Source organism: Brachypodium distachyon, chromosome 3, assembly GCF_000005505.3.
Source record: "Brachypodium distachyon strain Bd21 chromosome 3, Brachypodium_distachyon_v3.0, whole genome shotgun sequence".
Classification (NCBI taxonomy): domain Eukaryota; kingdom Viridiplantae; phylum Streptophyta; class Magnoliopsida; order Poales; family Poaceae; genus Brachypodium; species Brachypodium distachyon.
In genome coordinates this window covers 54,606,030-54,620,563 of record NC_016133.3, presented here as the reverse complement: position 1 = coordinate 54,620,563, position 14,534 = coordinate 54,606,030, and the positions used below count along the sequence as shown (strand labels likewise).

At 45.8% G+C, this 14,534-nt stretch overlaps 2 protein-coding genes and 1 pseudogene across 2 annotated transcripts; 2 read left to right on the top strand and 1 right to left on the bottom strand.

The window, feature by feature from the left end:
- The first annotated feature begins 920 nt into the window (after positions 1-920).
- Positions 921-2,103, top strand: LOC100837687 (annotated as a pseudogene).
- Positions 2,104-6,262: 4,159 nt separating this feature from the next.
- On the top strand, positions 6,263-7,570 carry LOC100829921 (BTB/POZ and MATH domain-containing protein 2). The gene has a single exon (XM_003572860.3). It carries the CDS (start codon positions 6,322-6,324, stop codon positions 7,402-7,404), a length of 1,083 nt encoding a protein of 360 aa, XP_003572908.1. The 5' UTR covers positions 6,263-6,321; the 3' UTR covers positions 7,405-7,570.
- Positions 7,571-9,567: 1,997 nt separating this feature from the next.
- Positions 9,568-13,357, bottom strand: LOC100837386 (heparanase-like protein 3). Its single transcript, XM_003570281.4, has 9 exons — positions 12,823-13,357; positions 12,155-12,191; positions 11,864-12,047; positions 11,615-11,763; positions 11,054-11,281; positions 10,777-10,966; positions 10,568-10,693; positions 10,229-10,328; positions 9,568-10,130 (listed from the first exon to the last, which is right to left on the bottom strand). The coding sequence occupies exons 1-9, from the start codon at positions 13,075-13,077 to the stop codon at positions 9,774-9,776; spliced, it is 1,626 nt and encodes a 541-aa protein (XP_003570329.1). The 5' UTR covers positions 13,078-13,357; the 3' UTR covers positions 9,568-9,773.
- Between the last annotated feature and the right edge of the window lie 1,177 nt (positions 13,358-14,534).

The following is a 14,534-nucleotide window of genomic DNA, read 5'->3' as shown; positions in this document are numbered from 1 at the left end:
CTAGCACATGGGAAACTCTTCACTTTTTATCCTTCCATTTGCCCACATATTGCCATTGCAGAGCCACAACCATCCGCTTAGAGTTGATTACAAGTTTACAACCAGTGTGGCGCCGTTGGTTTCATCGATCTCGCCAACATAATTATCTTAGTCAAACATACTCTCTCTTCCTTATCCAACTCCATTCATCCTCCTGCATTCCTTTCTTCTTCCCACCTTCTTGCATTAATGCTCGTCTCCTCTTAGCACGACCCAAAGACGTTCGACGCAATGAAATGATTTTTGAGTAAATATCACAAAACCCTAGCAGGTTTCCTATCACGTTCCCTAGTCACATTTTAGGAAAAATGGCTCAAAAACTTTCTTCAGCAGGTCTCCCTATTCCATCTGCTATCCCTAGGATTCCATATATCCCCTTCGGGAGATCCTCATTTTGAGAGTTGGCTAGGAAATCTGCATACCCACACTATTGAGGATAATAAATAATTAATGCAATTAAAGATTTAGTATGCCTCGGCAATTTACAAAGAACCCTTCTCTTCCGCCTTTTTGAGCGGAAGTTAGAAGCTGGCAAGAGGACGCCGGAATGCAATTAAAATACCGTCTATCTTTTTTTTACCAACATTCGGTCGTCTATCTTCGGAAAGCACAAGAGACTATAGCACCAAAACAATTTAGAGTCAAGTGTGTGTGTGTTCCAGAGTTCTTAGAAGATATAGAATGAAGTGTTAAGTTCATCTGCAGCCAGCCCGATTGTTTATGGGCTAACGGTCTATTTTCCTCGAAAAAACCCTAGCTAGGGCCCGTGAAAATAGGAGGCCCAAATAGAATGTTTACTTACGACTGAAGGAAGCTACCGATGCCCTAACCCTCACCAAAGCAGTAGCGTGAGCAAAGTTCCCACCGGCCGACGAGCTAGACCACGAGATTTACCACATCTGAGTTCCGATCAAGAAGGTTCGCCTCGCCGCCATGTCGTCCTCCGGCGGCCAGCCGTCGAGGTCCGCCTCCGCCATCGTCGCCGACAGGTCGAGCGGGCACCACCTCCTCAGGATCCACGATTACTCCCTCACCAAGGGCGTCCCCACCGGAGAGTTCATCAGCTCCATCTCTTTCTCCGTCGGCGGCCAAAGCTGGCACATCAACTACTACCCAAACGGCATGCGGGCGGCCGGTGCTCGAAAAGGATGACTTGGCGCCGGTGAAGGCGCAGTTCGAGTTCAACATCGTCGACGAGGCGGAGGAGGATGTGGCACCGCCAATGGCGCATGTGTCGGTCGACACCCTTGTCTCCCGCCGCGGTTGGTCGTACCCGACGTTCGCCAAAAGGGCGGATTTGGAGTCCTCCGAGCATCTCAGGGACGATTCCTTCACCATCCGGTGCGACATCGTCGTCGTCAACAAGCACCGCGCGGAGGATCAGGGCGCCGCCTTCGTCTCCATGCCTCCCTGCGACCTCGGCCGGCACCTGGGCAACTTACTCGAGACAGAGAAGGGGGCCGACGTGGTGTTTGAGGTCGGCGGCAAGAGCTTCGCTGCGCACCGGTGCGTGCTCGCAGCCCGTTCGTCAGTATTCGCCGCCGAACTCTTTGGGCCGATGAAGGAGGGCAACACGGCCCTCGGTGTCGTGCGCATACAAGACATGGAGGCAGAGGTGTTCAAGGCATTGCTCCATTTCGCCTACACTGGCTCGTTGCTGGAGATGCCAAAGGAAGATGAAAACATGGCGTGCCAGCATCTGCTTGTCGCGGCCGACAGGTACGGCATGGAGCGTCTGAAGCTGATGTGCGAGCAGAAGCTATGCGAGCTCATAGACGTGGGCACCGTGGCCAACGTCTTGGCGCTAGCCGAGCAGCACCACTGCGCCGGGCTGAAAAAGGCATGCTTTGGTCTTCTAGCCTCTCCGAAGAATATGAAGGCAGTCGTCGCCACCGACGGCTTCAAGCATCTGAGCAGGAGCTGTCCTTCTCTTATGGTTGAGCTCTTCGCCATGTCCCTGGCTCCTTGTTAGTTGAGCCATCGATGCCCAATGTTATGGCACTCTAGACTTGTGTAATCAGGTAGCTGTCTTGGGCCTTCTTAGCATATTGCTGAATCTATCATATCGAGATGCCAAAAAGGTGCCTCACTCTGCCGGCCGGCCTATGTTTTGTCAGTTCAATGCATCTTGGGGTCAGGCAGAGAGGGCATGAATTCAGGCTAAAGAGTTTTGGGCAAATGGCAGTTGATGGTTTCTAAACTTAATTCATTATCTTATCAGATATGTATCAGTTAGTTGTTGTGGTGGTATATGATTGCATGCAAATTACTATGTATCACATTGTTTTAGCAAATGGACACCAATTTATGATCAATAGCTACTTTTCAGATATCTGTGCTGATTGTGCCAGTTAATTAACTGTATTTTATTTCCATATGCATACTCAATTCTTTGTGTGAGTTATGCAACACGCTTGAGCTTTGCCTTTTCCAAAGAGATTATTTTAAAATAGTAGTCTCTCTATTACTGAGCCTGTTGATCCAAAAATACTTCGTTCCTGAAACTTTTCTCCATTTTGCATTCTCCTAGCTTGTTCATAAAAACCGAACGTTGGCACTTGTTGGAAATGAAGAAAATTGAGAGATCTTTTTACCTTAAATTCTTGAGAGCATCTGCAGGATATGGTATAAGTATAACAATACTGATTTGTGGAAAGGGATATCATGAAAGATTCTCTGTAAAATCATTGTTGTGGCTGGTAATATGTGTTAAGTACCTGTTAAGATCAGCATTTTTCTGATCTGTTAAGTATCATGCATGGCATGCTATTTCTGTGTAGGTAAAAGCATCCAATATCTTTACTTTGTTCTGTGGCCAAGGACCAAGGTGGTTGTGGAGCTGTAAGTCTATGTTTAGTTTATCTATCAATTTTAAATGTTTGATGTTGCATCACTTTGTTGGAATGCATAGATTACTTAACAAGACAAACCATGAAAATAGAAGCCATTGAAATCACGTTGGGAAGCCGCTTTGTGAAAACTGAAAAGGGTAAGGAGGTATTCTTTTTACTTGAAAAATCTATTACTCACTCCGGCTGGAATTATTTGTCGAAACATTAAATGTATCTAGACGTTTTTTACACATAGATACATCAATATTTAAGCAAATTTGAGACAAGTAATATGGGTCGGAGGGAGTAAGTAATTTCCCCAAGATCCTGTTATTATGGGGTTCTCCTGATGTAGTTTTTTTTTTGTAAGTTGAACAATGTTATTCTCGATTCTCATGCATGATTGCAATCTCTCTTCTTGCACAATTTTGTATAAACCAGAAATAGACCTAAACTAAGAAAGCAGGTAAATTGCACATGGCAGTGGCAGGGACTGAAGGAGCATAGAATAACAGTCAGTAGGGGACAGTATCGACAACAACACCAAAACTTGTCCTTTACCCGAATTGACAGAACATAGATATATGAGCATTTCTTCTCTATTACGCTCTTATATTTCTGTGTCCCTTTCAAATGTAGATGATTCCAACATGCCTTTTTATACAATTTTTTATCCAAAATGAAACAGGTATGAGGCAAAATTAGAAATCATTTCTTAGAATGGTTTGCATGTAGTAACTCTTTGTGTCATACTTTTCTGAAATACCTGAAACATCGACATGTCTACTTCGGAAGTCAGATGTAACTTCGACTGCTGATCATTGTTATTTTCATCTTTTCAACCGATACTGCTGATCATTATTATCTTACCAGAAACTGAACAGAAATGCACCAGTTACAAGGTGGTGGCCACTATTGTAAGCCCCTCCAGCTTTGGTGACCCATGCGACGGCGATCAAATGTCCCCGCAGACTTCAGCATCCCCTGAAAATTGCTGAATGTGCTTGCCTCGCAATCAAGGTAAGAAGGGTCGAGAATTTTCTCAATAGATGCATGTCAACACCTGTTACACCAAAATTTGTGTCAATTTATGCAGATTCCCAAGTTTCCAACTCACATACTGGATAAGTGATCAGTCATGGTGAGAGTGGGTCTAGATTGTAGATATGGTGAGTTGTGTGACGTCCATTTGGTTTGGCCTTTTGTTTTTGCTAACAAGGACATTGAACCTAGCCGCATCGAAGAAGCCTCCTGGTGCGATCGTCGTAGGTTTTGTCAATGATTTGGTTCAGGGTGATCAAATATGCGGCATACTGATCTACGCCGATTCGAGCTCGATCCAACTCGACTTGTGAAAGGAATCTCAACTGGGCTTGTCCCATGATTGGACTGGTCGTTCAGAACAAGATAATAAAACGTGAGCAGGAAATATGTGCTAACCTATAATTCGCGGAGCTTCCGAAGGCAGCGATCCATATTAACCATTTTTGTATTTCTTTAAATAAAATCTTCTATACGATGGGTTCGCCGTGTCGTCCACGGGTGCCGGCGGTGAGCCGTTGAGGTTTGTCTTGGTCTTGTCGCGCGATTCAACACCAAGGGTGTCGCTAGTGTTGTTGTGTGTCGGTCGATAGCTTTCCTTCTGGCAGTGTCTGGTCAATGACAATCAATTCTTTTAACAAGATTTAACAGAAAATCAAGGTCTCGTATGCGGTCTTCATGTGGAATTCTCATGGAGGTCACAAGAGCTATAATAAGGGCTTGAGTGTCTCACACACAACTTAAAATGGATGGAGGTTTCTTTAGACTGCTTTGCAAAGTTCATGTGATTAAATAGAGCTAAGTAGTCCATTCATGAAATCTTAGGGGCAATTCGGTACTTAACTCTTCATTAGGACCTAGAAGCATCTGGGGAACGATTTGTTGACCATCCAACACGAAACTATCCACAACTACCCGTGGCGGAGGACTTGGCCACCTTTGTCATGATGCCTCCTTGCGTGTTGCACTAGCACATGGGCAACCTCCTCCCATTGCCACCTCTGCCTTTGCAGAGCCACATCCATCGGATTACGCGGACCAAGAGTTGCTTATTACTTGTGTCGTGTTGTTGGTTTCATGATCTCGCCAATATCATAATCTTTGTCAAACATCCTCTCTTCCTCACCTCCCTCCATTTCTCCCTTCATTCATCCTCTCACAATATTCTCTTTTTTCTTTCCCTCTTCTTGCACAGCAAGTCTCCTCTAAGCACGACCCAAAGATGTTTGCACGGTAAAATTGTTTTTGATTAAATATCACAAAACCGTAGCAGGTTTCCTATCCCGTCCCCTCTAGTCATATTTTAGGAAAAATGGCTCAAAAACATTCTTCAGCGGGTCTCCCTATTCCCTCTGCCATCCCTCCCTAGGGTTTCCCGATATCCCGCCCTAGAGATCCGCATTTTGAGAGTTGGCTACGAAATCCGCATGCCCTCACTATTCAGGCTAATAAATGCAATTAAGGATTTCGCATGCCTCGACAAGTTTGCAAACACCCCTCCCCTCCCGCCTTTTCGCCCTCCTCGGCTCGCGGTCTATCTTTGGAAAGGATCGTTAAGCGGGAAGTTAGAAGATAATATGAGACCTACAGATCGATTTATAGTTCGGTCTATCTTTGGAAAGCGCAACTGCGCAAGTGCAAATTTTGAACCAAACTACACTAGCACCAAACAATTTGTAGAGTTAAGTGTGTGCGCGCTTCAGTTCTTAGAATGGAGTGTCTGCTGCCAGCCCGACTGTTCATGGATTATGGGTCTGTTTGGTTAGTACCCTGGACACCGTGCTTGAAAATTTTAGCTTCCTGTAGATGGCCTGGATGGACACGCACAATTGACTGGTCAGGCACGGAGAGATCTCAGGCTGTGTTTGTTACGGGCTTTGAAACCATGCCTCGATCCACAACACATGCATGTAGCGTTAGTTTATATTTTCCTCGATCCACAACACATGCATGCATGTAGGGCTTTGAAACCATGCCTCGATGCCCTTTTTATTTACACGTGCAGCCACTAGAATTTCAGGCAAATGAGAGAAATTGGAGAGAGATTCAGGTCTCCAATTTTCCAAGCCTGGCAACAGGCAACAATCTCAGGCAGCGTTTATCAGCGTGTTTTCTCAGGTATGCAACCAAACAAACCTCAGGCAAGTTTCAGGGATACTTCAGGCCAGGCATGAGGTAGCCAGGACAGCAACCAAAGAGGCCCTATTTGCCTCAAGAAAAACCTAGCTAGGGCCCGTGAAAATAGGAGGCCGGCCCAAATACAATACTTAGGACTGAAGCATCCGCATGTTATATATCTCCTTGCTCCGCTCCTCCCCTTTCACCATTGCCCTAAACGGCTAGTATAGCCGTGAGCTGAGATCCCAACGACGAGAGCACGAGAGTTCCGATCGAGAGGGAATTCGCCGCCATGTCGTCCTCCGGTGCTCATCAGGCCGGCGGCCAGTCGTCCAGGTCCGCCTCCCCCATCACCGCCGATTGGTCGAGCGGGCACCTCCACCTCAAGATCCACGGCTACTCCGGCACCACGAACCTCCCCACCGGGCAGTTCAGCTCCGACTATTTCTCCCTCGGCGGCCACCGCTGGCGCGTCGATTACTACCCCAACGGCGTCCGCGCCGACGTCGCGGACTACATCTCCCTCTGCCTAGTCCTCGCTCAGGACGCCCCGCCGCCGGTGAAGGTGCAGTGCGAGCTTAGCCTCGTCAGCGAGTCGGGGGAGGAGCACGTCGTGCCGCCGGTGGCGTGGGCGTGGGTCGACACCTTCTTCTCCCCCTACGGCCGTCTGTGCTGCTCCAGGTTCGTCAGGAGGGCGGTTCTGGAGGCCTCCAAGCATCTCGGGCCGGACGGTTCGCTCACCATCCGCTGCGACGTCATCAAGAAGTTCGCCCCGGAGGAGATCGCCGCCTTTGTCCCCGTGCATCCCAGCGACCTGGCCCGGAACCTGGGCGAGCTCCTCGAGACAGGGAAGGGCGCCGACGTGGTGTTCGAGGTCGGCGGCAAGACCTTCGCAGCGCACCGGTGCGTGCTCGCAGCCCTTTCGTCGGTATTCGCCGCCGAGCTCTTCGGGCCGATGAAGGAGAGCAACACCGCCCCCGGTGTCGTGCGCATACCAGACATGGATCCAGAGGTGTTCAAGGCATTGCTCCATTTCGCCTACACTGGCTCGTTGCCGGAGATCCCAAAGGAACGCGAAAGCATGGCGTTCCAGCATCTGCTTGTCGCCGCGGACAGGTACAAGATGGAGCGTCTGAAGCTGATCTGCGAGCAGAAGCTATGCGAGCACATTGACAGGGACACCGTGGCCAGCATCTTTGCCGTGGCCGGGCAGCACCACTGTGCTGGGCTGAAGAAGGCATGCTTTCGTTTTGTAGACTGTCCGGAGAATCTGGTGGCACTCCTCGGCAGCGACAGCTTCAAGCATCTGATCAGGAGCTGCCCTGATCTTGTGTCCGAGCTCGTTGAGCTCGTCGCCAAGGCCATGAAGCCTTAGTTGAGCGATCGATGCCCAATGTTTATCCAGTGTTTTCTAGACTTGTGTAATAAGGTAGTTGTGTAATCAAGTATTTATCCAGTGTTTTCAGGTTTTCGTCCCATAGTTGCTATCCTGACTGCAGAATAGTAACAGTGGGTTTCCTGAAAATGCTCAGCTAGCTCTCTCTCTCTCTCTCTCTTTCCATCCTCCTAAAAGCTGTAAGAACTTGTTAATTCCGTTGAGCAATGAATGGAAAGGGGAGTAGCCCGGTTGGAAAAAACAAGGTGCCTCATTCTGCCTATGTTTTGTGAGTTCAATGCATCTCTGAAGTCAGAGGCAGAAGGGCACATGTCACTTCATGGTTTCTAAACTTATCGCCTTATCAGTTAGCATTAGTTAGTTGTTCTTGTGATTATTATTATTTTTGTAAATTTTGTTGTGATATATGATGGTATGCAAATTAGAACGTATCACATGGTTTCAGCATTGGGCACCATTGCCGATTTATGATCGACGGACATGTTTTGTTGATTGGCCCTATTATTTTTCTGTTTATTTCATTTCCATGCATGTAATGCTTTGTGTGAGTGGTGCAATGCGCTTGTGCTCTGTCAAAATAGTCTACTCTGCCTATTAATCCAAAAATACTTTGTTATCAGATAGCATGATCGTTGCATCTACACTGTTCTTGTAACTTTTCTCCATTTTGCATTCTCCTTGTTCATCAAAACCGAATGTTGGCACTAGTTGGAAATGAAGAAGCAGAAGAGATCTTGTTACTTCGAATTTCTGAGAGCATCTGCAGGATATGGTATAAGTATGGCAACGCTGATTTGTTAAAAGGGACTATCATGAAAGATTCTCTGTAAAATCATTGTTGTTCCTGGTAATATGTGTTAACTACTTGGTAAGATCGACATTTTGTTTCTGTTAAGTGTCATGGTATGCTATCTCTCCGTACAGAACATTCAACATAGTATCCAGTGAATTGAGCCTAACTCAAGTGGTCTGGTTTCTTGCGGTGAACCAGCCCACACAGGTTCAAATTCCAAACTTGATGTGAGTGTCACATTTTTTTGAATTATTTCAGGATTTAACCGGCGTTATTCTTTCAGTGGTAGGTGACATACCCATCAACAGCAAGGTGCCTGCAGTTTGTACTGTGTTGCTCAAAAAAACATAGTACATGTCCTATGAAATTGTAAGTCTATCTTTAATGGTCAGCCGTAAGCAAGGTTGCCAAGCCAGTTATTTTTCTGTCACTGCGGTTGGCAATGCAGAGATTACTTGACGAGACAAACCATGAAAACAGAAGCCACTGAAATCACGAATGGAAGCCGCTTTGTGAAAACTAAAGAGGGTAAGGACCTAGTTTTTTACTTGAAAAATCTATTATGTAATTTCCCCAAGAACCGGTTTTTATGGTTACTTATGGGGTTTCCCTGATACTTTTTCTTCAAATTGAACAGTGTTGTTCTGAGGCAATCTGTCTTGCACAAATTTGTATAACCTAAAACAGAAAGCTGGTAAGTTGCACATCGCAGGGACTGAAGGAGCATAGAGTCAAGTTAACTAAAACACCGAACCTTGTCCTTTACAAGAATTGGCTGAAAGTTGATATATGAGCATTTCTTCTCCATGTAGTATTACATTTTGAGTAATGCATGAATGGTCATTTTTCGATGAGTAGTCCTACTATCATTGTCAGTGTGTCAAATTAGTCCTAATCCTACAAACTGCATATTTGAGTCCCAATTTTAATTAACATATTTATTCCAGGTCCTAAACATCCCTTGAGGCGCTAACTGCCCATCATGACGCTCACGAAAGCCCGCATCAGAATGCATAAACCCCAACAGAAGAGGAGGCGGCTGTCGTTAGACCTGGGCATGGGCGTCCCGGCCCAAGCCCAAGATGGTTTAAAAATTATTATTTTTCTGAAAAATAGGTGTAAAGAGTTATATTTTATCCTGAAAATGACTATTTTAATATATATTTTTCTATTTTTAATAGCTAAAAGGACTTTTCTGGGCCCAGGCTTTGACCAGGTATAGCTGTTGTTGCGGTGCTGGCAGCCGAGAAAGCGGCGGCAATCCCTTCTTCCCTCATATCTCCGCTGTAAGATGATTCTTACCAACATAGCTGTTTTATACACTTTTTATATCCAAAATGAGACAGGTATGAACCAAAATAAGAAATCATTTATCATTTTCATTGCCTTTTCTCACACAAATTTTCATAACAATCGTTTCCTGAAACAACTATGAATAACAATATTTCAGCCTTACAGCTTACTTCATTTGCAGGTGAGCATGCTTTGCTTCTCACCCGCACTCCTGACCTATGATAACATCATCATTCTCACCAAAACCAATCAACAAATCTACCTACATGCAGGCAGGAGCATAGAAGCTGGGGATGTGAGCAAACACAATGGAGTAAGGGCCCACGGTTATGGGCTGCGATCCCTCCACCTGCACGGGCTCCAGCTTGGGGATGTCCCCATTGGCATCAGTAGCCAGCAGATTGCCATTGAGCAGCATATGTTGGCTCTGCAGGTTCCCGTCTTTGGGGGTAAGGTGGTATTCCTGTCTTTTGAACTCAGCTACTTCGCCGAGCCCCGGGACATGGGCAAACCTTCTATTCTCCTTCTTTGCACTGTAGAGATGCGCACCCTCGCTCGTCACATAGATATGGTTTGTATCGTTGCCACTGAGGTTGATCAGGAGTAGGGTAATCCCTTCCTGGAAATTCAGAGGAATAGAGTTAAGCATGGGTCAGTTAGTTCATATGGTGCTGTTGCCAAAACAGAAGGGGTTCTTGGATTGCCAGTGCTCGTTACCGTATCTCTTGCGCAATGTGTATAAGCACGGATCTTGTTCGTGCCGTTGAATGTTGTCGAAAGAACCTTGGTTCCCATGAGACGATGCCATAGTAAAGCACTGCAGAGAAAGGTAGAGATAAGTTAAATGAAGACTGCAAGCTTGGCACCTTGTTCTCGTATCATACAAGATTGCATTCAGTTGATGGAACAAATACTTAGCTTGGATATCAAGCATGTGGCGCCAGATTCTAATAATTAGAAAAATTCTGCAGTTTTGGCACCTCTACGTATCTCCTTGGAATAAAATAAGTAATTTCTCTTGGTGTACAAATTTTCAGGTATGTCAGGCATGTTTACCTGTAGTAATCAGGATTTGGTTCAAATGTTGTAGTGTTGAGCAGGCCGTAGTTCCCTCCAACCAAGGTTTGCCTGCAGTAACTCTTTGTGTCATACTTTGCTGACATTCCAAGCTGATCCAGGTACCTGAGACATCGACATGTCGTAACAGATAAATACTACTTCAGAACTCAGAGTGTAATTTCGACTGCTGATCATTATTGGCTTACCAGAAGCTGAACACAAATGCATCAGTTACAAGGTGGTGACCACTGTTGTAAGCCCCTCCAGATTCACCGACCCATGCTACGGTAGATGTCCCCGCAGACTTCAGTATCCCCTGAAGATTGCTGAACGTGCTTGCCTCGCCATCAAGGTAAGACGGGTCGAGAATTTTCTCAATCAGATGCGTGTCAACACCTGTTACACCCAAATTTGCGTCCATTTATGCAGATCCCAATTTTCCAACTCACATACTGGATAAGTGATCGGTCATTGCGAGCATACCAGGGCCCAAATTGTAGATATGGTGAGTTATGACATCCATTTGGTTTGGCTTTGTTTTGCTAACTAGCTCGTTGAACCAAGCTGCGTCGAAGAAGCCTCCTGGTGCGATTACCAGAGGCTTGGGTCCTTGATAGGTTTTGTCAATGATTTGGTGCAGGGTGATCACATCTGCAGCATATTGATCTGCCCCGACTCGCGCTCCAACTCCACTGCCACTGAGCTCATTTCCTACAATGAAAGCACATTATGTTCCCAGAACGCTAGTACAAAAGGTACTGCTGCTTATTATAGTAGATTGCTTTATAAGCAAAACTTTGGAAAGTGAAGTGCGGGGTATTTCCTTAAAGTATCTTTTGTACACACATCGACGCGTGAAAAGGTCAGGATAAGCATCATTTATGATCTTTCCCCTGCTCTTTATTACATGCAATAGCTCAATATTATCTAATCGACGCAGACAGACTTGTCCAGATTTCTTTTGTTCAAACCTATCAGGATCTCTTTTCTACAATAACAGGTTGCTTTTGTTACAATATTTTTGCAGCAGGATCATGTTCATACCTAGCTCCCAGCCGTGGATATCATATCCCTTGCTGACAGTGTAGCGGATGAAGGAAGCTGCATTGGTGTAATTCCATGGCCCTCCTAGAGAGCCATCAGGCATTGGAACCCGGCCATTCAGGGCATTCAACCCAAATATAATTTGTGCACTGCAATTATCACAAATACAAATGAGCCAATAAAGTCTACAAATTATTATTTTTTAGCATCTGATGCTGACTTGAGGCTAACAACTGCACTGAAAAATACCCAGATTTCTTGAAGAATGCATTGAGCTCGTCCCATCTGTGCATCGGCAGGCAGCCCTGCGAAAAACTGAACATCACCGACGAGTTGAAGGTGAACGGAGTGCACGGTTCCGGACCATCGCCGGTGCCGTAGACCAAGACATCTTGCAAGGAGCCGCCGAGCCGGAGCTTGAGAGGGGAAAATGCTGCAAAATTCATCAAAATTGGTGTTCACTCAAATAAATATGACGAGTTCCATTTTACCATTTGATTGGTCATCACCATGAAAGCGAAAATGACTGCCGTGGCTTACCTTTCACGGCGTTCAGCAGGATTTTGTTGTTAAGATTCTGCAGGGGAGGAAGACATTAATGGCACGTGTCAAATCATGTCCGTGTTTGGAACGCTTGAATCACACAGCGAAGAAATTTTCACATGAAACAAGCTCAGTTCCCGCGGAAACGATAAAGTTGAATAGTCACACGCCCAAGTAAAATATACTTACTCCTACTGTCATGGAACTTATCTTATTTGTCTGATTGAAATCTGGCCATTGTTTAAAGAAGGATCATTAGCTACAGCCTTACAGATTACTAGTACTTGTAAAAAGCACTAGCACGGTAGCATTTGGTGGTAGTAGGCTTTTTTTGCATTTGCACATGACTGGCAGGGACAAAATTGGAATTTGCCCGACAAGTTCATAGGTTCATGGGACTGATCCTAGTGCTACGCTAGGCTGTCAAATTCCTATCCATTCCAATACACCTCCTAAAAAGGTCAATACGGTTGCCGACACACACAAAGAGAAAAAAAAAACAGTCAAACAGATATCCTCGAAACCTCAAGGTTTCCACAGAATTATCCCCACTTGAAAATCACAATTCTTAAAAAGAACACCTGAATTCGCCCAGATTTCCAAACCTCAAGAAAAACAAATTTCTAAAAAGAAGAGAGTTGTAGAGGGGGGCTTCACTGACTGACCAGGTTGAGGAGGGAGGCGAGGCCCCAGGCGCAGGTGCCGTAGTCGCACTTCTCCGGCGGCCACCAGTCCAATGTGGCGCAGACGAAGGCCTGCTCCGTCTCAGCAATGGCGGACCGGGCGTCCACCACCACCAAAGCCCCACCGGCGGCGGCGGCGGCGGCGCTCGTGCTGCTGACGGTGGCGGAGGAGCCGCCGAGGGAGAAGACGGCCCAGACGCAGAACCCGACCACCTGCAGCAGCAGCCCCGCCGCCATTCTCGGAAGAACCAAGAACAGAGAGAGATATGCCAAGAAACAACAAAGGGGAGAGCAAAAATGCAAGCAATGTCCCTAGCTTGGAGAGAGATGGTTGCAGAGGAAGCTTAGATTGATTCTTGCCGCGCGGCCTACGCCATGGAAAGCTCCCAGGTGGGGAAGGAGGAGGGAGGGAGGGAAAGCAGCGGCGGGATCAGGAGGAGATTGGTAGGCGGGCTTTAATTGCTTGTTTGGTGGTAGGGGGAAGCATAACTGGAATCTTTATATGGGGAAGGAAAGAGCTGAGGTAGGCCAGCAAACCAAATTGGCAACAGAGGGAGGCAGCGTTTCATTGGGAATGGATACGTATTATATTCGAGTCCTGCGCTCCTCCGGATCCTCTAATACATATTAATTATCGAAATATTATGTATATCTAAACGATTTTTTAGACATAGATATATGTTGAACAAATTTGAAACAATTAATATGGATCCATCGAAGAATTTCTGAAGTAGTGGCTGGTGATTTGTTCTTTGTTTTGACAATGGTGATCAGCTAGCTTACGTGCGTGTAATTTATTTTCGGTAATGTCGTACGTAATAAAAAGTAAGCATGGGAGTTTAACAATTTAATGGGTTGATGAACGCAAGTGGAAGGGTTTGATTTCTGTTTCGGGATTAGTACGACAATTTAATGCAAGTTTGCATTTGTTTATTCTGTGCGCAAGTGGCAAGTGAAAAAAAAAAAACATGCAGAGCTCTTGTCTTTTTGACGAAGCTGCCTTTGCCAGTTCTGCAGAGCTGGAAAGCTCGTCTCGATCTCTGGCGGCCGTGAGGAGGACGGACGAGACAAGCACAGCAGAAAGGTTCTAGGAATCCACCGAATAAAAATGCTTCCATCCACCTACCAAACAGCAAGAGATGAACGTGGTCATGTATATCATTAGTAGGAATATCATTTTCTTCTTTGTCCAGGAACCAGTACGCGTCATATATACTGTATTGATCCATCAAAGTCCTGCATCAGAATTCAGAACCAATCTTGAGGTTGCAAGCAGCAGAAGAAAGAAGGTTTCAGATCTTATTATCTTGTAATCAGATTTCAGAATAATAAAAATGGCCCGGTTGTATGCATCCAAACCCAATGGCTTCTAGACTTCTAGTAGAGACTAAAAGGATTTGGCAACTGATTGTGATCCGCTATATAAACCGACAGTCATATTCTGCTGTCAAAGAAAGGAGAAAACCCAGTCAAATTCGTGCCTCAGAAAGAGGATATAAAGTGCCAAATCCACATTTCAAGCCTATATATGCATGATTATTGGGACGCGTATTATTGTCTATCCACTTCCATCCATGGCTATTGGCTGGTCCTCCATGACCGGATCGACACTACCTGCTCCGTCCAACAGACAACGTTGGTGCACCTGCGTCCTGCTTCTGGTCGTTTTCAGAGACTCATAATTAGCGGCGCCT